Source organism: Lagopus leucura, unplaced genomic scaffold, assembly GCF_019238085.1.
Source record: "Lagopus leucura isolate 7727_CA_CO unplaced genomic scaffold, USGS_WTPT01 Super-Scaffold_100043, whole genome shotgun sequence".
NCBI classification, from domain to species: domain Eukaryota; kingdom Metazoa; phylum Chordata; class Aves; order Galliformes; family Phasianidae; genus Lagopus; species Lagopus leucura.
In genome coordinates, this window is record NW_024962290.1 from 2136416 (window position 1) to 2155515 (window position 19100).

The 19100-nt window shown below is 50.5% G+C and overlaps 3 protein-coding genes across 6 annotated transcripts; 2 read left to right on the forward strand and 1 right to left on the reverse strand.

Annotated features, from left to right (window-relative positions):
* Nucleotides 1-1864: 1864 nt before the first annotated feature.
* GUCA1B (guanylate cyclase activator 1B) lies at nucleotides 1865-6189 on the reverse strand. The gene is made up of 4 exons (XM_042884401.1): nucleotides 5644-6189; nucleotides 4679-4828; nucleotides 3290-3404; nucleotides 1865-2732 (listed from the first exon to the last, which is right to left on the reverse strand). Exons 1-4 carry the CDS (start codon nucleotides 5845-5847, stop codon nucleotides 2605-2607), a joined length of 597 nt encoding a protein of 198 aa, XP_042740335.1. The 5' UTR covers nucleotides 5848-6189; the 3' UTR covers nucleotides 1865-2604.
* A 4699-nt stretch (nucleotides 6190-10888) lies between these two features.
* Nucleotides 10889-17504, forward strand: IRF6 (interferon regulatory factor 6). 4 transcript variants are annotated; one of them, XM_042884444.1, is made up of 8 exons: nucleotides 10889-10932; nucleotides 13930-14106; nucleotides 14724-14928; nucleotides 15181-15303; nucleotides 15409-15555; nucleotides 15750-16142; nucleotides 16507-16625; nucleotides 16941-17504. In XM_042884444.1, exons 2-8 carry the CDS (start codon nucleotides 13933-13935, stop codon nucleotides 17160-17162), a joined length of 1383 nt encoding a protein of 460 aa, XP_042740378.1. In that variant the 5' UTR covers nucleotides 10889-10932; nucleotides 13930-13932; the 3' UTR covers nucleotides 17163-17504. The 4 variants fall into 4 exon arrangements, with proteins under 4 accessions (XP_042740378.1, XP_042740376.1, XP_042740375.1 ...); XM_042884442.1 differs by having other exon boundaries at nucleotides 10892-10932; nucleotides 13900-14106; XM_042884441.1 differs by lacking the exon at nucleotides 10889-10932 and adding an exon at nucleotides 11095-11382.
* Nucleotides 17505-17811: 307 nt separating this feature from the next.
* On the forward strand, nucleotides 17812-18916 carry CUNH1orf74 (chromosome unknown C1orf74 homolog). The gene has a single exon (XM_042884381.1). It carries the CDS (start codon nucleotides 17812-17814, stop codon nucleotides 18637-18639), a length of 828 nt encoding a protein of 275 aa, XP_042740315.1. The 3' UTR covers nucleotides 18640-18916.
* Nucleotides 18917-19100: the final 184 nt, after the last annotated feature.

Consider the following 19100-nt stretch of genomic DNA (forward strand, 5'->3'; position numbering starts at 1 on the left):
TTCAGCTGCTCAGAGCTGCACTCCCTCCCATAGCATTTGAGGATGCAGTGCTCCCCACTCACAGCCCCTCACTCTCAGCCACCTGCTTCACCTCCAGCTTCCCAACCCACTTATTTCACCTTCAATCCCACCCAACCCTGCGTGCATCAAACCTCAGAGCTGACGGTAAGGAGCTCAGAAAATCAGATGGCATTTGCCCCCTCCAAGCCATCCTGTTTCTCCATTTAGACCAACAAGAAATCCGATCAACCAAATCCAATTCCAGCTGGGCTGCGAGTCTGGAAAATGGATTATGCAGAATGTCTGACTTCGGTACCTTGATGTAAGTGTGAGCTGAGTTTGGGAGGAGATCAAAGCCTTTATACCTGTGGATTTAAAAGGAGGACCGAGACCAAAGCGCCTTGTGATTTCTCAACGAAAGATCACAAGATTGGAAAGAGATTTTCCGCTGAGCTGCTCCAGCTCAAGCACCTCTGTTGTCCCCGTCAGTGCCAGCGTCCTGCAGCTGAGTCCCAAACGTTTTTTTGGTCCCTTCTTGAGCCCTCACAGGGACGAACCAGAGGCCATTTCACTGCTGCACCCTCAGCTCACAGCACTGTCAGCAGCTCTGTCAAATTCCATTCAGAAGATGAGCATTGATCACACACACACTTGCCCGTGTTGTTGCATAGCAGCCATACAGAACTCCATTCCTGCTCTGTGTCTGCAACACGGTCCCCACCTCTGCCTCACCCAGCTCAGCTGCTGCTCTTAACTCCCATTACTTCCCTTAAACTCTTTATATCAGCCCTAAACACCAGAATGGTGGTCAGATGCTCCGGTCTCCAGCTTCATTCTAGCGAAAAATAATTGCTACAAACCAACTTTTAATAAACCAACCTTTATTAAACGCACGATACAAAACTCCTGGCACCATCTGCTCGGTGTTAGGATGCCCTCTACCACCCCAGTGCAGGAGTGCGTGCACAGAGATGCACAGCTGCCTCCCCACTGGGGAGCAGGGCACCAAAACCCGCAGCATTTTGGTTAAACCACGGCTGTGAAACTACAGTAACTGCAGAACCATTTGAGTTAAGAACTGTGAGAAGCAGAAACAAAGTGTCACATTGCCTGAGATGCTGAAATGTGAGGGCTTGATTTGTATTCTGCCATGAGAACGTTTGTCCGAGAGGCTGAAAATCAGCAAAGTGAATCTTGTCCCCCAGGTCCCCATATCACAACTGGAAGGGAGATGTTTCTTTCAGGTGGATCAACTGTTGACTTGAATGAGCCTTGAACCCTTCCTTACAGCAGCATAAGCGAGGAGTCCAATCTGCTCTGATAAGCAGGAATGCCATGAGTGAGAGCATATTTACAGAGAGCTCTCAGAAAGGCTGCTTCAAAGTGGAAATTTGGTCTCCAGCACTGACTGTGCCCTACCTTAAACACTTCCTCCTATTCCTGGACTTAAACATTGGTTAAGTGGACTAAACTGCAAACCAGCAAAGTGGTCACCTGGTGAAAGGTACTACTGTCATGATTAAAGGCCACAAAAAAACCCACAAAAACAAAAGAGAGAATGCCAGCATCTTCGTGGATGGGGCTTGGCCCAGTGATCCCATGGGAAAAGTAAAACAGGAAAGCTCAGGTTATTTTGCAGGTGAATATTTTCTTGTAAGGAAAAAATACTTGGAAAAATAAATCCAAGGGAAATGAACCAATGAATGAGGCCAACTCAAATTCTTTCATAGAGGTATGTAGGTATACGGGTCAGCTGTAAGAACAAGCAGAGCTCAACCTCCAAGCTGTGCCAATTTTCTCTCTGCAGAGTGGCTCAATGAAAGTCCAATGTAAAACCACTGTACCCCTTCAGTAATACAGTGGATTTGTCTGTCCCCTCCTGTTCTCCAACCCTGCCAGCCAAGCAGTCTCACCTCCTCATGGCAGTGACACTCTGAGCTCACCCTGCTCTTCCTGCAGCCCTTGTCCCATGTGCAAAGAGCAGAATCTGCTCTGCAGAGGGAGGCACTCGCAGTGACTGCTCCCCCTGCCTTTTCCTCGGCTGTGTGCAGCTTTGGCTTACACTGAATATAAACCTTATAATCTACAATACAGTGGTGTTCAATCACTTTACATTATTGGTAGCATAATCCACTAAACATGCAAACACTTTATGAACCATAACAGTATTGCAGATGGTGCAGACTGTCATCAGAGCACCCCTACTGCTTTTGGGTTAGCATCTGCTATCTGCAGACATCAACGATGCAAACAGAGATGGCACCGCCACACCAGGACTTCTCACTTTCCTGCTCTGTTACCTGGACCAGATGCTGCCCAGATCCTGCTCCACTTCACCATGGAAAGTTTGTTCCTCGGGGTGTAACCAAAACCCAGAGTGGCATTGTGTACACACAGAGACTTATTCACTGGCCAAAAATAGTCTCTGGGTCCCAGGAGTCCTCGCAGCACATGGGTTTAGAGTGAGATACAGCTTCTTCAGCCACTGCAGTTTTCATCTGGATGCTGAGATTGTATTGACAAGGAAAGCCACTACATCCTGGAGTAAGAGAGCCACAGCCACAGTCTGCATCACATCTTCAGCCATATCAAAACTGGGCTCCCTCAAAACAAAGCACTTTTCCGCCTCTGCTCTGAGATCCATCCCCCGGGGTTTACATCCATTTGCAACATCTTCATCACCCACTTGTCCTTCCTGGCCCCATCGATGAACTCATCCAGGGACAGCTGCCCTGTGTGGGAGGTGAGGAGGACAGGACAGGGAGACAAAACAGGACAGATCAGACACAAGAGGAGGACAACAGGAAGTGAAAACCACCTCCTGTGTTTTCCCCATACAAACTCTACAGGTCAGCTGGCTAAAAAAGGCCAATAACGGGGCTGTAACCCCATCCATTCATTCCAGCCCCCCTCCCCATCCCTTTGGCTAGCATGCAGTGCCACCTTAGCTCCCAAGGCTGAGCCAGGATCACAAGCACACCCCGCAGGCACCATTGGGCTGCAGTTCACAGGCTGGGATGCACTCTGTGGCTGCTGTGGGCTCTTAGAGAACAATGGTGGTGCAGCATGCAAACAGAACAGTGATATTTTACATTAAAATAAGAGATTTCCTCCTGCTGCACCAAGCTGCTCTCAGCTCTGACCATGAACAGACCAGAACCAAACCCAACTTGTCTGAGTAATGCGATCATTCTAAGCGATTTCTTGATAAACATAATTAAAACCAGCCTGCCCAGCAGAGATAACTTTTCATTATGCATGAATGCAATCTGAGCCATCAGTTCCTTACCATCCCCATTCTCATCCACCAGCTGAAATATCCTGTCCACAACCTCCTCTGGTGTGAGCAGTGGGGTCCTCTCCTCCACCTCTGACCGACACACTTTCTTCAGCTTGTAGATGGACTGAAAGGAAGATCACAAGTCAGAAAAAGGGCTTAGAAAATGAAGAGCAGTGATGAAAGTCATTGTTTTACCAGCAGTGCAGAGGCCTTTTAGAAAGGCTGCAGCTTTAACCTCTTTTGAGAAAGATCCACCTCTGATCTTACACTCACAACTAGGGATTGCTTTATCTGCGCCTTGAAGCCGTTTACTTCCCTCACAGAACCTGGTCAAGACCTCAGAGCCCCCTTGCAAAGAAAAGGCAAGAGTTTCAGATAGAAAAAACTGGCTTTTCAATACGACTTTTTCCTAAGGCCTCAGCAGAGCCAAATCCAGGCTCAACTACATTTCCCGGCTCCCCTGGAGCTCCTGCCTGAGCTGCAAGCCCCAAACCTGCAGCATCACGTACCCTAACTCCTGCTTCACTCTGCCATTAGAAAATGGCATTTTCCACCTCCGCCTGACATGACAGCCACCTGCTCATCATTACCTCTGCTCATTAGGCTGAAGAGTTTTGTCTGATGTCTTCCCATAGAGGGGATTAGCCAGGGCCTAACACAGTTCTGGCCAATTCCAGTCTGACCTCAAAACCATAATTGAACCTGACCAGGTCTGGCTCCCAGATGCTCCCCACCTGCCCTGCAGGTGACACACTGGTTGCTATTTCCCAGCTGCTGGCCATCCAAAGGACTTGATTTCCACAGCTGATTTCTTTTGGTACTGCATTTACCCCCAAATCCTAAAATATCATACAAGCATCAGTTGAACCTCATCAATATGGCCATCAAAGGGTGAAGCTGTGGCTGGCACACTGCCTGAGGGATTCACCTGAAGTTAAAGGCCAGTTACCTGTATCTGCCTGCTAACCCACATGCCTCCTCGCACTTCTTCACAGTCACTAATTAAAACTAAGCACGGAACAGAAACCCAGAAAGGACTAATTACAAATGGGATTTCTCTGCTAGTTTGTGCCTCCCAGCGTATTCTCAGCTGCTGTACAGTCAGGAAGCCTGGCTGCTGGGAGGAGCAGGGCTGAAGCATTTTCCTCTTGGCCAGGACAGCGGGTTCTGATGTAAAACATCTGACAGGAAAGGTCTGAGCAGAAACCCAGAGCTCACAGCACTGCTGCTCTCATTGCTGGGCTCCACCAACCCTCTGACCCTTCACCAGGGTCAGGCACTGTCGCTTTGCTGCCCACAGCTGCCTTGAAACCTCAGTTATCACAAAAACTGAGTGCATCACAATGTTGCCAAAGAACTGTGATTGCTGAAATGAGGGATGAGGCAATGCCGACTTACCTCAACAATTTCTAGCAGCTCAGGTTTGTCTATGCAGCCATTCCCATCCTTGTCATACACTTTGAACGTCCACCTCAGCTTGTGCTCCAGTTTTCCCCGTAAAACAAGATTCAAGGCAGCCACATATTCCAGAAAATCAATGGTGTTATCCTGAAGGAAAAGAGGAGAGTCTCACTGATGCTTAACTGGCCATGACTGATAGAAAACCGCTTACAAAACCTCAGTGCAAAACTGCCAGACGATACTGCATGGGCTGAGAGTATCTGTGCTGCTTTGAATACAGTCAAGAGCTTCAGAAAAATAAGACTGTCAAGCATCCCTTACCTATTTCAAGATGAGAAAGGCAAGCATATTTCACTTCTGTGAATATTACAGGAGGGCATTAAGCTATCTTTTGCACTAACATATGAGAATGTATAAACTGCAACTAAACCAGCAAGTCTGCTAGCCCAGGAGCCCTGGGGAAAGCACCCCAGGAAAGGGTGCCTCATTTTCCCTACAGCAAAGGGAATCCATACCAGGAGGTCTGAATTGGATGACGTTCCTTTGCTTCTGAGCAACTGCAATCAATGTTTTGTTACATGCCACCTGCTTATATGTACACACGCTTCTTCTACTGCACATCAAGTCACTGTCACCCCCCTGGCATAGCAGATTTTTTCCCACTCAGCCTTTGATAACTGGATGTCCTTTCGGTAATATTGTCACAAATACGACCGCCTACAACTTAAACCTTTCAATCCATCTACAAATACTCCAATCAGGGTGTTCTGCCTTTAGTCAGTATGCAGATTTGTGAGGCCATCCCAGCCCATGCAGAACACTGCAGTACCTTGCATGCCCCTTCTGTCCCAATAGAGCACCATGACACGACTGGGAGCTGCACCAGAAGACCTGCATCTTGCAGGAGGAAAGGAAAGGTGCTGATCACTGACAGACCAGCATAAGAACTCCTTACTGCTTACCCCATTCTTATCAAAAGCTCTGAACATGTTTTCGATGTACTCTGCTGCTTCGTGGTTATCCTGGACGCCGAAGAACCTCTTGAATTCATGCATGAAGAGGGTTCCGCTGGGACATTCAACCACAAATTTCTTGTACCATTCCTGCAGTTCAGCAACATCAATCTCTGTCTGTTCCCCTTCAGCGTTGGTAAACTGCTGTCCCATTTTGTTCCGTATGAGAAGAGAAAATCCAAATTCCTTTGCTTGTACGCTCCTTTATAACGCCTTCAGTTGCTTTTTCTTTTCCTGGCTGTTCTGTGCCTCAATTTGATGTGAATATTGTGACTTTGTGTTGCTGCTGTCTTTTAATTTCTCCTTCCCCAGGCTGTGCCCAGCTCCCCGTGCGCTCACTGGGTGCTCACAGAGCTGTTCTCTGCACTGGGGCAGAGCAGCATGTGGCAGCAGACACGTATAAAAATAACTAAGATCATTAGGAGATTCCCACCCATGAGCCACAGAGACCTTCAGATGTTCTGGGCTGTGCCCTATTTAGAACCAGACTGCAGAGGCTCAGGGTCCTCCTGCACATCAACACCTTTATGCTGAAGAATTTGGGAACTGAGCTTCCTTTTGCACACTGCCCACAAGCTGTGTTCACTTCATTATGCTTTTCATTAAAAAGAAGGATAATAAGCTCCCTCATTAGTTTTTTTTTCTAATGGAAGCACATACCACCTGTTTGCAGGGAGTGCTCCAACTTTTCAGTGAAATAAGGCAAGTGAATGAGAAACATTAAGAGCAAAGCCTGATAAAATACATACAACTCCACTCACATGAGGGAAGCTGCTAACGTTAATGGGACCACTGACATATAAAATTAATTGAATGCCTACTACAAGCTGAACTCTACACAAAGTGCTGAAGAATTGAATACACGGAGGCAAGTGTTCCTATTGCTCTACATGATGGACATTTTCAATGAACAGCAACACGTCTTTTATTTCCTTTCTATATAGAAATGTGTATTTTTAAAACCTGAGGCCTCTTTATTCCTCTTCTGTGCGTTTTGCTGTTGAAGTACTTCTGCTTGCCATGTCTAGCTATAATACTGACCTCCTCTTGCTCTGTAGAAGCCTGGTATGGGGCTGGTCACAGCCAAATGCTGCCAAATGCTGCCAAATGCTGCCAAATGCTGCCAAATGCTGCCAAATGCTGCCAAAAGCCCCCCTTCCCACCACTGTTCCCTATTCCTGCTGGGGCTTCCAGCCCTGATCTTCATCATCCCAGGTGTTTTGAAACCAACCACTTATCTGTGTCAGCTGGAAAGAAATGACCTGTAGCTAAAAATGTGCCTGAGCCAGGCTGATAGCTAGATAGGATTCTCCTTTTAAGAGGATTGGAGTAGTGTTAATAGGAAACAATAGACTCCCCATTATAGTAATATTAAAGACCACCAGGATTTAAGCTGTTCTTTTTTGGACGCAGATTGGCTTGGGAAGAAGAGTTTCTAATATGGAAAAAGAGAGTTCAACAGTCAGTCTAAAATTTGCTGCTGTGGGAGTATTTTGTGTCTGCAGTGGGGCTTCCTCTTAATCTGCTTCCAGCTGTCAATGTGCTGCCAATAGCAGAACGTGTGCATGGGGAGATGCCTGTGTGTGTGCATGCAGATCTGCAGAGGTAGAGCACAGCTGTGGGTGTCAGTAATTTTCAGTGTGTGAGGATGCCCAGGCAGTGAATGATGCATTCACTTCAGGATCTTAAACACGAAGAGGACAAAAGCTGCTCAGCAGTAATAGCAACGGGTGGGAAAGACCAGGGGAATTGTTGGGAAGGGTAAAGCTCTTCTCTTTCAATTAAAGTCAACTATTTGGGCTTGCTAATTTGGAGGAATCGTGTTTGTCCTTCTCTGCACCTAGAATGCAATGGGATTACTAAGATTAATTCTTCCTTTTACAAGTGCTGTGGACAAGTTTCACCCCTCTGAGGTAACTCATTGGCAATGGTGCAGTGTGGCATCTGAATTTCATAGGATCTCACCATTCAGCCAGACCTCTGGAAAGCACCTCTGCTAACCGACTGTTACTGTGGCATTTCATCTGTTGTATTCCCCATTCCATTTACCACATGAGGCCTTTTCCTCAATTGACATTCCTTGATTCATTTCACCTGATACCTGGTGAGGGCACGGCTCTATCTGGGTCAAAGAGCCTGCAAGAAGCATAGCTGCTTCTGCTGGGAAATGAGCTGGGGGGCTCTGCATGCTCCTGCATTGCACTGGAGGATTCTGCGTGGCTCTGCAGCGCATTGAAGGGTTCTGCACCGTTTTGTGCAGCGCTTCTGTGAGCGGCTGCATGTTGGAATGTGAGCACTGAGAGTGCATAACAAGACTGTGCATGCCTGGGACAGTATGCTGCCTCATTGCATAATTGTGTTTTGCCTTATGGGAACTTAGTGATCTGTTCCCAGGACAGAAAATGGCTCCTCGTTGTTTCGATGACTACAAGCTTTTCTAGCCAGGAACAGAGGACTGAAAGAGACCTGAGCTGCAAAGCCTGCCTGGTGCTGCTGCTCATATCGGGGCATGGAATCAGGTTAACACAAGTACTGATGTGATTTTGGTATTGAAATGAAATACCATCGCTCCTGGTATGAACACTGCCCTGCAGACACTCCTGCAGTCCAAAGCATGCACTCCGCAGACTACAGACACAGCTGCTGCCCCATGGCCAGCAGGACATCACTTTGTGAAGGACAGTTTGTCAACCTAAGGAGTTTCTCTGCACACCTCAAAAAACAGATGCAGGTCACTGTAATAAAGAGCCAGGTTCTATTCGGCTCCTTGAAGGGTTCCGATCAATGCTTCATAGGGTGATACCTGCTAAGAAATGTCACATCAGAATGAGCAATTTCGGTGATGAGTTGCAAAGGGGAATATCTGATTACACATCCGCAGAGCATCGCCCATACGACTGAAACACTGCAGAGTTTCCCCACCGACAGCGTGGAAAAAGAGACAGCTCCTGTCAGCTCCCCAGCACAACAAGCTGCCACATGCTGCAGCAGTGCCCTGGAGGAACTCAGGGAAAAGCCCTGCACAGCTCTGTGTTATGTGCCTGGCAGCTGCAGCACCCTTCACAGAATCACAGAACGGCCAAGGTTGGAAGGGAGCTCAAGGATCATGAAGCTCCAACCCCCCGCCACACGCAGGGCCACCAACCTCCACATTTCATAGCAGCCCAGGCTGCCCAGGGCCCCATCCAACTTGGCCTTGAACACCTCCAGGGATGGACGGGGCATCACAGCCTCTCTGGGCAGCTGTTCCAGCACCTCACCGCTCTCTCTGTAAAGAACTTCCCCTGACATCCAACCTCAATCTTCCCTCCCTCAACTTCAAACCATTTTCCCTTGTTCTGCTGTTATCTCCCCTTTCCAAGAGTTGATTCCCCTCCTGTTTGTAGGCTCCCTATGAAGGCTGCAATGAGGTCACCCCACAGCCTCCTTTTCTCCATGCTGAACAAGCCCAGCTCCTTCAGCCTGTCTTTTTGGGGAGGTGCTGCAGCCCCCTGATCATCTTTGTGGCTCCTCTGGACCCTCTCCAACAGCATCCCAGCAGAGGCTGGGATGGCTGCAGGGCAGGCCTGGCTGTGCGAGGAGATCGGCTGCTGTGAGGCTGGAGGTGCAGTGAGGGCTTCACTCATTCTGTACTGCTCCATCATTTCAGGCACAGCAGCACGAGCACTCCTTGGGATGGGCAGTCTGCAGCATCCCCAGGGCAGGCATGGGAGGAGCAGAGCTCTGCCCAGGGAACATTCTGAGGTGTTCTGAGCATCCGGCCACCAATGTGAACCACTCCAACCTTTCCCATTGCCAGCAGACAGCAGTGCAGGTGACAGGAATGTGGGTCGATGTGCCCAGTGCTGGTGCTGAGTTTCTCAGGAGGAGATCAAAGGTCTCCCACACTCTGGGAGCTCAGCCTGCTCACCACACTGGCCACTGCATTGCCCCCATCCCTGGAGGCATTCAAGGCCAGGCTGGATGTGGCTCTGGGCAGCCTGGTCTGGTGGTTGATGACCCTGCACATAGCAAGGGGTTGAAACGAGATGAACACTGTGGTCCTTTTCAATCCACGCCATTCTATGATTGCACATGGCAGGACTAATAACATGGAGGTGTTATTAAGGAGCAGCTGTCCCTCACTTTCCATATCAAGAAAGTTGGGGAAAACCAACCAGCGAAATCTGAAGTTCACCAGCACAGCACAGTCCTACAATGAAAACATCAACCTTAGATGTTTGTCTCTCACTGCCAGACATTTTGCTCTGTTCTGACAAACTCCTGCTCAATGTCACTTCCAATGGCCACGCTTCAGTGACGAATAAGGCTGAAAGGTTTCTCTTTCACTTGGCACCTTGCAAGGCACACTTCCCAAGGAAAATACAGAGTTCCATTTTCTGTTCACATGAAGGTTTTCAGCATTCTGCACATATAATTCCTAAATCTTGGTGTAGCACTGAGCTCTGGGGGTGGGTTAGTCTTCCCAAAGTCAGGATTCAGCACCGTCCACGGTGTTCCATGATGGAGGAGGAGGGAAATTCCCCACTGTTTGTTCTAGTTCATTGAAACTGAACGGGGAAGCATTATGCGATCTCCTGAAACCAAGATTCACCACTGAGTCACGGCTCTCCACCTACAGGGAAAAGAAATGAAAGGCGAACGAGTAGCGAGACCGGCGGGATGCTGAGGGATGCCGCAGGCAGCGAGGAGGGTGCGCGCAGGGCCGGGGCTGCGGGAGGAGGAAAGTTGGTACGGCTTGGTGAGAAAGCGGCTGTGCGCTGGTCTTTTTAAGTTTTTGAGGCTTTAAGTTTTGGTTAAAACGTAATGGATGGATGCGCTGGGCCAAACGGGTTATGAAGTGAGGGGCGCGGGGGGGCGGCCGGGGGGGGCGGGGGGAAAAAAAAAAAAAAGGACGAAATTCATTTTGTTTTTTAGAATTCCACTTCAGAGCAGAAAGAAAGAAAGAAAAAAAAAGAGGTCGGGCTGCCCCCACCCGTGGCGACGGGGCGCAGCGCAGCGGAGCCGTGGGAGGGGCGGGGCGGGCGGCGTCGCGGCTGCGCCCGGCGCACCTGAGCAGGTGAGGGCGGAGCCGCCGCCGTGTGCGCGCCGCCGCCGCCGCGCTCCCCCCTTCGCTCCTCCGCCGGCGCCGCCCCGCCGCTGCGCCCACGCGCGGGCCCCGCGGGGCGGCGGAGAGCCCCGGGGCGCGGAGCGGAGCGGCCCCTGCCTCGGCGCGGCAACCCCCGGCGGAGCGGAGCGGTGAGTGGCGCGGGATCCAGCTGTGCGGCGGGGCCGGGCGGTGCGGGGCCGCTCTCGGGACTCGCTCGGTGCGGGGTTCCGGCGGAGCGGGTCGGGGCGCGGGGCCGCGACGGAGTTGGAAGGCGGCCGATGGGGAGAGGATTCGGCTCTGTGCGAGGCGGCGCCGGGAGGCGTCCCGTGGTGTTCCTGCCCGGCCCGTTCCGGGCTGTAAGGGGAGGGGACTGCCCGGCCCGTGTCCGTTTATTGCCTTCTCTGTCTGCTCGCATGGGTCGTGCTGCCGTTAGCCTTAAGCGATGTCTTTGAAGTCAGCAGAAGCGAAGCCCGAAGGCAGGACGGAGTGGCTCTCGTTCCCCCGTGCCGCGACGGCTGTTCCCATAGCACAGCTATGAGACCCGGCACCTGGGAGGCCCCTTCCTTTCATCTCTGTCGTGGGAATCGCGAGGGTGAATGGTGCTGAAAGGGTTAATGGCCGCAGCGAGGGGCTGTGGGGCTTTGGGGAAGCGGTGATGTACAAAGCTGCGAGATGTGGGAGCCGTAGGTTCCCCGTGCGGGGGGGTGGTGGAGTGTCAGCTAACTGGATGAAAGTTCAGCGTGTTTGTCGGTGGGAATACTGATATGAGGGTTGAGCTGCTTGCCTTTGGGAAGGAAAAAAAAATCCACCAGATGCACGAGAATGTCATCAAACAAAGGTAACAAGTGAGGAACGAGGTGGCAGCCCGTGGTACTGCAAAGCTGCACCCAGAGAACGCCCCTTCCTTGCTTAGAGGCTGTGAGCTGGTTGGGAAGGTGCTGAGTGTTGGCGGTGCTGGCAGAGCCTGAAAGCGCTGCAGCTGGGAAAACCCGTGGGCTGCAATGCTATGGGGAGAGGCGTGCAGGAGGGAGGCAGGAGGGGCACGGAGCATCCTTCAGCTCGGGGCACACGGGCTATTCACCCTGACCCAGAGCAGCCCCTATGCAGCGTGGTGCTGCGTGCTGTTACATTGGCTGACAGCTGTGCTGAGGGTCACTGAAATCAACTGGTTGGCTCTGACTTTCACTGCTGGGCTGTGAGGTGCTTGTTCGTTTCCCAGCCCCCCGTGAGCTCTTGCTGGGTAACATTTTGCCCTCGCAGCGCCCGGTGGTCGCGGATTCTTGGGCTGGAAGTTGAAGGCTGTGAGGGGCTGAGTCACTGTCTGCTGCAATGGATTCAAGTTGGTTTGCTCTCGTAGTGTGTCAACAAGTCATTGGTGATAAAAGGTCATAAAGCATTGTAACATCTGGTATTGACAGGGGCTGGCTGTCACCCAGGGGACAGTTTGATCCTAATGAGCAATGCCAATGCTCTGTGCACGTGACTGAATCCGTTTTCTATGAAAGGCAGGCATGAATTTTTCTCTGTGGTGCGTATGGGTTTCTATTCCATCTTGGCCTTGCAGATGTGTGTGTTACTGGAGGCAGAGAGGCTGCTTGTACTAAAGTTAAATGCATGAGAAGTTGCAGAAACAAGCTTCGGTTAGGATTTCCTTGTTCCAAGGAGAAATCGCTGATTTTCCCTTTGCATGTGAGATCAATACCTGACTTTTGTTGTTTTTGTCTCAATTCTAAGCCCAGAATTAACCTGGGCTTTGTGATTTTGCAAACACTTTGTGGAGTGTTTAATTCTGATGGGATTTTGTGTACGGATAACTGATAGAGCAGCTTTCAGAAGCATAAAAATAATGTCGAGGATTCCTTTCTGATCTTTTGCAGCACCTGGAGATATATCTGCTAATATGCCTGGGTCCTTGGCTAAGCACGTTTTCCGAGTACTATTTAAACAGGATTTGCAGTGAAATCAGGACAATTTCTTTGCTTAACAGATAAAATAAGCTGCGTTCAGATTAATTTTGTGTGAACACTTGCAGGTATTTGAACAAATAAAACGTGTTCCTGAGCTAGTTCTTGGATAGGCTTTATCATCTCCTCTATCTCTGCTGCTAGACTCATTTTGCAACTCCAGTAGCAGTGTCTGGGGCTCATGGTGAAGGATTTACTTCTCCTGTATTTGCTTTATCAATGGGAAAATTGCCATTTTTTCCTCATTGTTATACAGTTCTCAGAATGAATGTGTGAGATATGCCTTCTAACACGTGTAGCATGAATCCCTCCTCCCAAAAGATGCTAAATGCTACTTTTTCTTGCAGAGGGGGCAGTTGTTTACTCTCTTTGGCTTTGTCTGTTCTGATGAAGAAGAATATTGCTGGTTACGAATGTAGCAGCAACAAGATACTACTTAAGGCATCTGATTTGTAGTTTAACCGCAGTTTTGTTTTCTTAACAAACCGTTAAGGCAGCATGACTTGATTTCTAGCATGAGCGTGGACTTGCAGTTCGTGTCCTCCTGGATAAACACTGCAGTTACTGCAGGTCAGCACCTTGCAGTGATGTTTGCAGATGATTCTGCTGCACTGAGGAACTTGAGGACAGACGTTAAATGACTTCTGGAGGAAAGCCCATCTCTTATAAAGCAGTCCTGTCCTTGCTGATGATTCCTCCTATACCTCAGTTGGGGCAGAAACTTCAGATTTGGCCCCTTAGCTTTGTCTCTCTAAGGCGAGACTGACAGGACTGAAGGAAAACAAAGTGAGAGTCCCATTCAGTGAGGGGTACGTGGAGGCTTCTGGAATTCCAATGTCAGTTCTTGCTGTGGCTTGCTGGTGGCTTTATCTCCTGCGCAGCATTTCCAGCTCGGGCTTGGCTGGGGCTCAGCTTTCCCAATTAACACAAATAATGTACACCTCTACTTAATGGAATATTTACCAAGTTGTTGTTCTAGAAATACTTACAGTCTCTGCTTAGTGACCCGTTTGTAGCTCCTCCTGTAGAACAGTCGCTAGCTGAGTCAGTGATTTCAGTGTGCAGTAACAACTGATAGCAGTAGCACCCCATAGGGTGCTTTTTCATGAAGTCCACTTTGTAAACAAGAGAAATCAAACTAACCTGCTGCAGTTGGTCTGCTCTCACCTCTGTCTGTCTTAGACAATGGCGTTACACCCGCGCAGAGTGCGCCTGAAGCCGTGGCTGGTGGCCCAGGTGGACAGTGGGATGTACCCCGGCCTCATCTGGCTGAACCGAGAAGCCAAGAGGTTCCAGATCCCCTGGAAGCACGCGACCCGGCACAGCCCGCAGCACGAGGAGGAGAACACCATCTTCAAGGTGAGGGAGGGAGAAGCTTGGTTACACAAAGGGCCGAATTGTTGTCCCCACAGCTCTATAGGCGTTTCAGTAGCAGATTCCAGGTGCGTTTTGTTCTCTTTCTTGGCTCTTTGAAATGCCACTCTGTGCACCTTGGTGCTCTGTGCCAAGCTTGGCACTGCGCTGGAGAGGTGTACAGTTCTTTAACCCTTTCAGACCATGACAGGCCTGGTGATGTATGGTTGCCTGGTCAATGGATGACTGATGCTCTGATGCTGGGGCTGCTCCACGCCGCTGTAACCAAATCCATCCCCTGCACAGGAGATGCTTCCAGACTGCAGAAATGGTTTCTGGTATCACAGCTGAGACACCCAGAGAGACTCAGTGCACAATCCTGTGTGGCTGGTACTTAACTTGTACATTCAGAGCATGCATCTTCATGCATTTATTTTTATCTTCTCCTTTTAATAGGAGAAGCTATTAAGGAGGGAACGTCTGCTGCCGTTATCAGAAGAGCTGTGGTTAAGGCTTCTGCAGAAGAGGATTTTCACACTAAATTTGTTTCTAAGCTTTATTTCTGATAAAATTGGCTCTGTTGTGAGGGCTGGACTGAGCACCGTGCTGTACTTTGTCCCCAGGCATGGGCTGTGGAAACAGGAAAATACCAGGAAGGAGTCGACGAGCCAGACCCTGCAAAATGGAAAGCCCAGCTCCGATGTGCTCTTAACAAAAGCCGGGAGTTCAATTTGATGTATGATGGCACCAAGGAGGTGCCCATGAATCCTGTGAAAATCTATGAAGTGTGCGATATCCCGCAGTCCCAGGGATCAATCATTAATCCAGGTGAGGGCCTTGTTGGTACAGAGCTGGTTACTGAGCAGGCGTTTGTCCAATGCGTGCACCTTTCCCTGCGTGGCATTAACTCCCGAGCTGCCTTTGTGTGCAGTGCCTGGCAGCTGCTGTAAGCCCAGCTGCACCTGAAGAGGACTTTGAGCCATAGTATGCCTGTACTAAAATTAATACATCTTCACACAGTAGCTCCTTGCCCTGCAGTGTTTCATACCCATTGTCTGCCCACTTTGTGCTTGTTTGCAGGTTCCACTGGCTCAGCTCCATGGGATGAGAAGGAAAATGATCTTGATGAGGATGAAGAGGAAGAATTGAATCCATCTCAGCATGTCCCTATTCAAGAGACATTTCCATTTCTTAATATCAATGGTTGGTACCATAGGCTGTAATGTAATAGTGAAGTTATTTGCTTGTATATTGGTGCGTGCTTGAAATTAAGACTTGGCTTAGGAAAGAGTCAATTCCCTTCTGTAGATTCTCCGATGGCTCCAGCCAGCGCAGAGAACTGCAGCCCTGAAGCTGTGTGGCCAAAGAATGAACCTCTGGATATGGAGATGCCCCCGACTGCTTTGCAGCATGACTTCTTCAGCAGCCCGGAGCTCTGGATCAGCTCTCTTCCAAGTACGTTCATGGGTTTGTAGTGCTTCTGTCATTGTTCTTAAAAAATCAAAACCATTTTTAAATCCTTTTTTGCTCGTTAGCATCTGTGTATAGCTAAAACATCCCTGGAAGCCTAGCTTGTATTGTGTGATATGTCTTTACTGCTGATGTATGTGCAGAGGTCCAGGAAAAGTCCTACTGACAGTTTCTCTCAGTGACAGACCTAGAAATCAAGTTCGAATATCGAGGAAAGGAGACTGGGCAGACAACAACTGTGAGCAACCCACAGGGATGCAGACTGTTCTACGGAGAGCTGGGTCCTATGCCAGACCAGGAAGAGCTCTTTGGGCCAATTAATTTGGAACAAGTAAGGTTTCCAGGAACAGAGCAAATCACCAATGAAAAGCAAAAGATCTTCACCAGTCGGCTGCTGGATGTTATGGACAGGGGACTGATCCTGGAGGTCAGTGGCCATGCCATCTACGCTGTGCGGCTCTGCCAGTGCAAGGTGTACTGGTCCGGTCCCTGTGCACCTTCTGCCACTACACCAAATTTGATTGAGAGGCAAAAGAAAGTCAAACTCTTCTGTTTGGAAACGTTCCTAAGTGGTAGGTAGCTTCTGCTTCTGGAAGATAACTTTGGATCCTGGTGACGTTTGGAAAGGGCGGTCTGTCCTGTGGGTTGGTTTGAATGTGCTAATTAGTTTGCATATGCATGGAGCGTGAGTAATTGTCCTTGCTTCCCCTAACCTTGATGGACTGTGGAGTGGCTTATTTAATGGTCTGAGCTGCTGGTGGGTTTGCTTTTAAAGAAAGCTTTTGTGTATTCAAGAAACAGGCTGTAATTGTGGATATGCAAGAAGCAGCTCTGGCAAGGGAGCATAGTTGAGACCTGGCACAATGTGGGTGGGACATGGTAAGCATTCCTATCCAAAAAGTGGACAAACCTGCAGCATTCTGCTTTTCTTCTTAGAGCTGATTGCCCACCAGAAAGGACAAATTGAGAAACAGCCACCATTTGAGATCTATTTCTGTTTTGGGGAAGAGTGGCCTGATGGAAAACCTCGGGAGAGAAAGCTGATCGTGGTTCAGGTAGGAATGAAGGCCTTGGAGTGACGTGTGATAACCCTGCTGGAGCAATGCACTGGCTCTAGATTGATACCCACAGGAACCAGAGTACTGTTGTTCTCTTCTGTGACCACTGGCAGGGGGAAATCCCAACAGGGCTGCTGGATTTTGTCACAGCATATGCAGATGCTCTTTTGCCAAATAGCATTGAGCTGCGAGTGTGCTTTAGGTGTCTGTGGAAACTATCCTGCAGGGAACCTTCTCTGGCAAGGAGTCCTTGCCGAGGAACAGAAATGTACTGTGTGATGGCTAGGCTGAAATGGTGGATTTCTTCAACAGGTCATCCCTGTTGTGGCCCGGATGATATACGAGATGTTTTCCGGTGACTTCACGCGCTCCTTTGACAGCGGCAGCGTGCGGCTCCAGATCTCTACTCCTGACATCAAGGACAACATTGTAGCTCACCTGAAGCAGCTGTACCGCCTGTTGCAGACCCACCAGGAGGGGTGGCCGATGCAGGCCCCTACCATGCACATGGCACAGCCGCTGCCCGCGCAGTGACAGGCACTTGATCCTCCTGTGCTGTTCCCTCCCATGTGTATATAAGAAAACTTTGATAAGTGCCTTGCCTGAACCTGAAAGAAATCTGTAAATCTGGTTTTCTGATTGAATTTCCACAGTCTCATGGTACTTTTCTTGGGAGAGTGTTATAAATAAAGGGAATAAGGAATGCTTCTAGCTCGGTCACTGTTTTTAGCTGCTTGCTTAACCCACCACTATGTATAAATCAGATTTGTAATTCTGTAATATTTTTTAAACCAAATACTGACATCCTGTATATAAAGATTTGAGTGGGAGAGAGGAAAAACTAATCTGTACTCTATTAAAATTGCCTTAACGTTATCTCGCCTTATTTTATTTCTGTTTAACCAGCCTCTGACAGCTCCAAGCTTTCAGGCCAGCTCATGTTCCTCCCCCTGTGCTTTCTATTTCACGTCTCTTTCCGCGCGTGCGTTAGAATAACGCCTAAAGGCAGGGGGAGCTCTGAGCTCCAGCATCGCTCCGCTCCGCCTTCTTTCGCGTTCAGCACCGCCTCGGTGAGGCCTGCCCCGCCGCCATAGGCCGCTCCGCCCCGGCGTCGCGTGGCGCTGTGGCCGGGCCGGAAGCCGCGGGCGCCGGGTGCGCCGCTACTCTGGGCCGGGGCTCGGCCATGGGCCCCAAGGGCCGAGGCGATGCGCAGGCCGTTCTGCCCGCCCCGCAGCTGGTGGCGGCGGCTCGGCAGGCGCTGGGGGCCGGGTCCGGGCGGCGGCTGGCGGCGGCCCGCGCACTGCAGCTGGCCGGAGAGGTGCTGGCGGTGGCGGCGGGGCTGAAGCCGGCGCTGCTGTACGACTGCGGGGCGGCGGGGCCCGCCGAGCTGCGGTGTTACGTGGAGCGGCTGCGGGAGGCCGGGCTGGGCCTGGGCCGCCTGCACCTGCTGGGCGTGGCGGGCGAGGTGCTGCTGCTGCACCCGGGCCGCGCTCGGCGACAGCTGGAGGCCGCGCTCCGTGCCCGCCCCGGGCCTTTCATTGACGTGGCGGCGGCGCGGTCCGGTCCTGCGCTCTGCGGCCCAGCTGAAGCTGCGGCCGTCAGGGAACACGTGGAGGCCCTCCTGGCCCACCTCGTGGCTGCGGAGGAGGCTGCAGACAGCCCCGTGTCCTGCAGTGAGGTCGTGGCCACGGGTTGGAATCTCTGCACCGTGTTCGGGGTGCTGCTGGGCTATCCGGCAGCCTACACCTTCCCTGTGGAGGAGGGTGCTGAGAACTGCCTGGCGCTGACGCCACTCAGGGTATTCACGGCCCGGGCCTCCTGCCCCAGGATACAGGGAGGGCTCCAGGTGCAGATCTGCTCCTTCAGTATCCCTGAGAGCCTCTGCGTGGAGCTGCAAGAGGTGCTGGACGCCTGGAGCAAAGAGCTGAGGGATGACTTCTGTGCACAGAGCGACTTTATTGATCTCTGCATTTCCAGCAAGGTGGTGTTGCTGCCTGCAGTTGCCTTGTGACAGATGGACAAACACTGGCTTTTCATCCTGTTCCTCACGTGCCTCAGGGAGTGAGGTGGGGAACCCACTGAGGCAGTTCTAGGAGGCCCCGAGCAAGAACCAGATGGGTTTGGGCCTGACCAGGCCAGGTGTGGATCAAGTCCATGCGTGTCCTAAGTATGTGGATGAACAAACAGAGCAGCTCCACAGCCTGGATCCTGACTGTGGAGTGTGTTATTGTGTGTATTTATTTGCTGTGAACGACTGAGGATTAATAAAAAATGCTAACACGGCAGTATTCTTAGTTTGTGAAGTTTGTTGTAGGCTCTTTATTGTGTGTGTGATGTGGTGTCACACCTCGTGTCTGAGCCCGTGCTTAGAGCAAGGGACAAGCACTGCCATAAAGGCTGCACAGCTCTGATGGGTGGGAAAACCTGGCTCTGCCAAAGTAGTGTGCTGAGCATGAAAGAGAAGCAGACGTG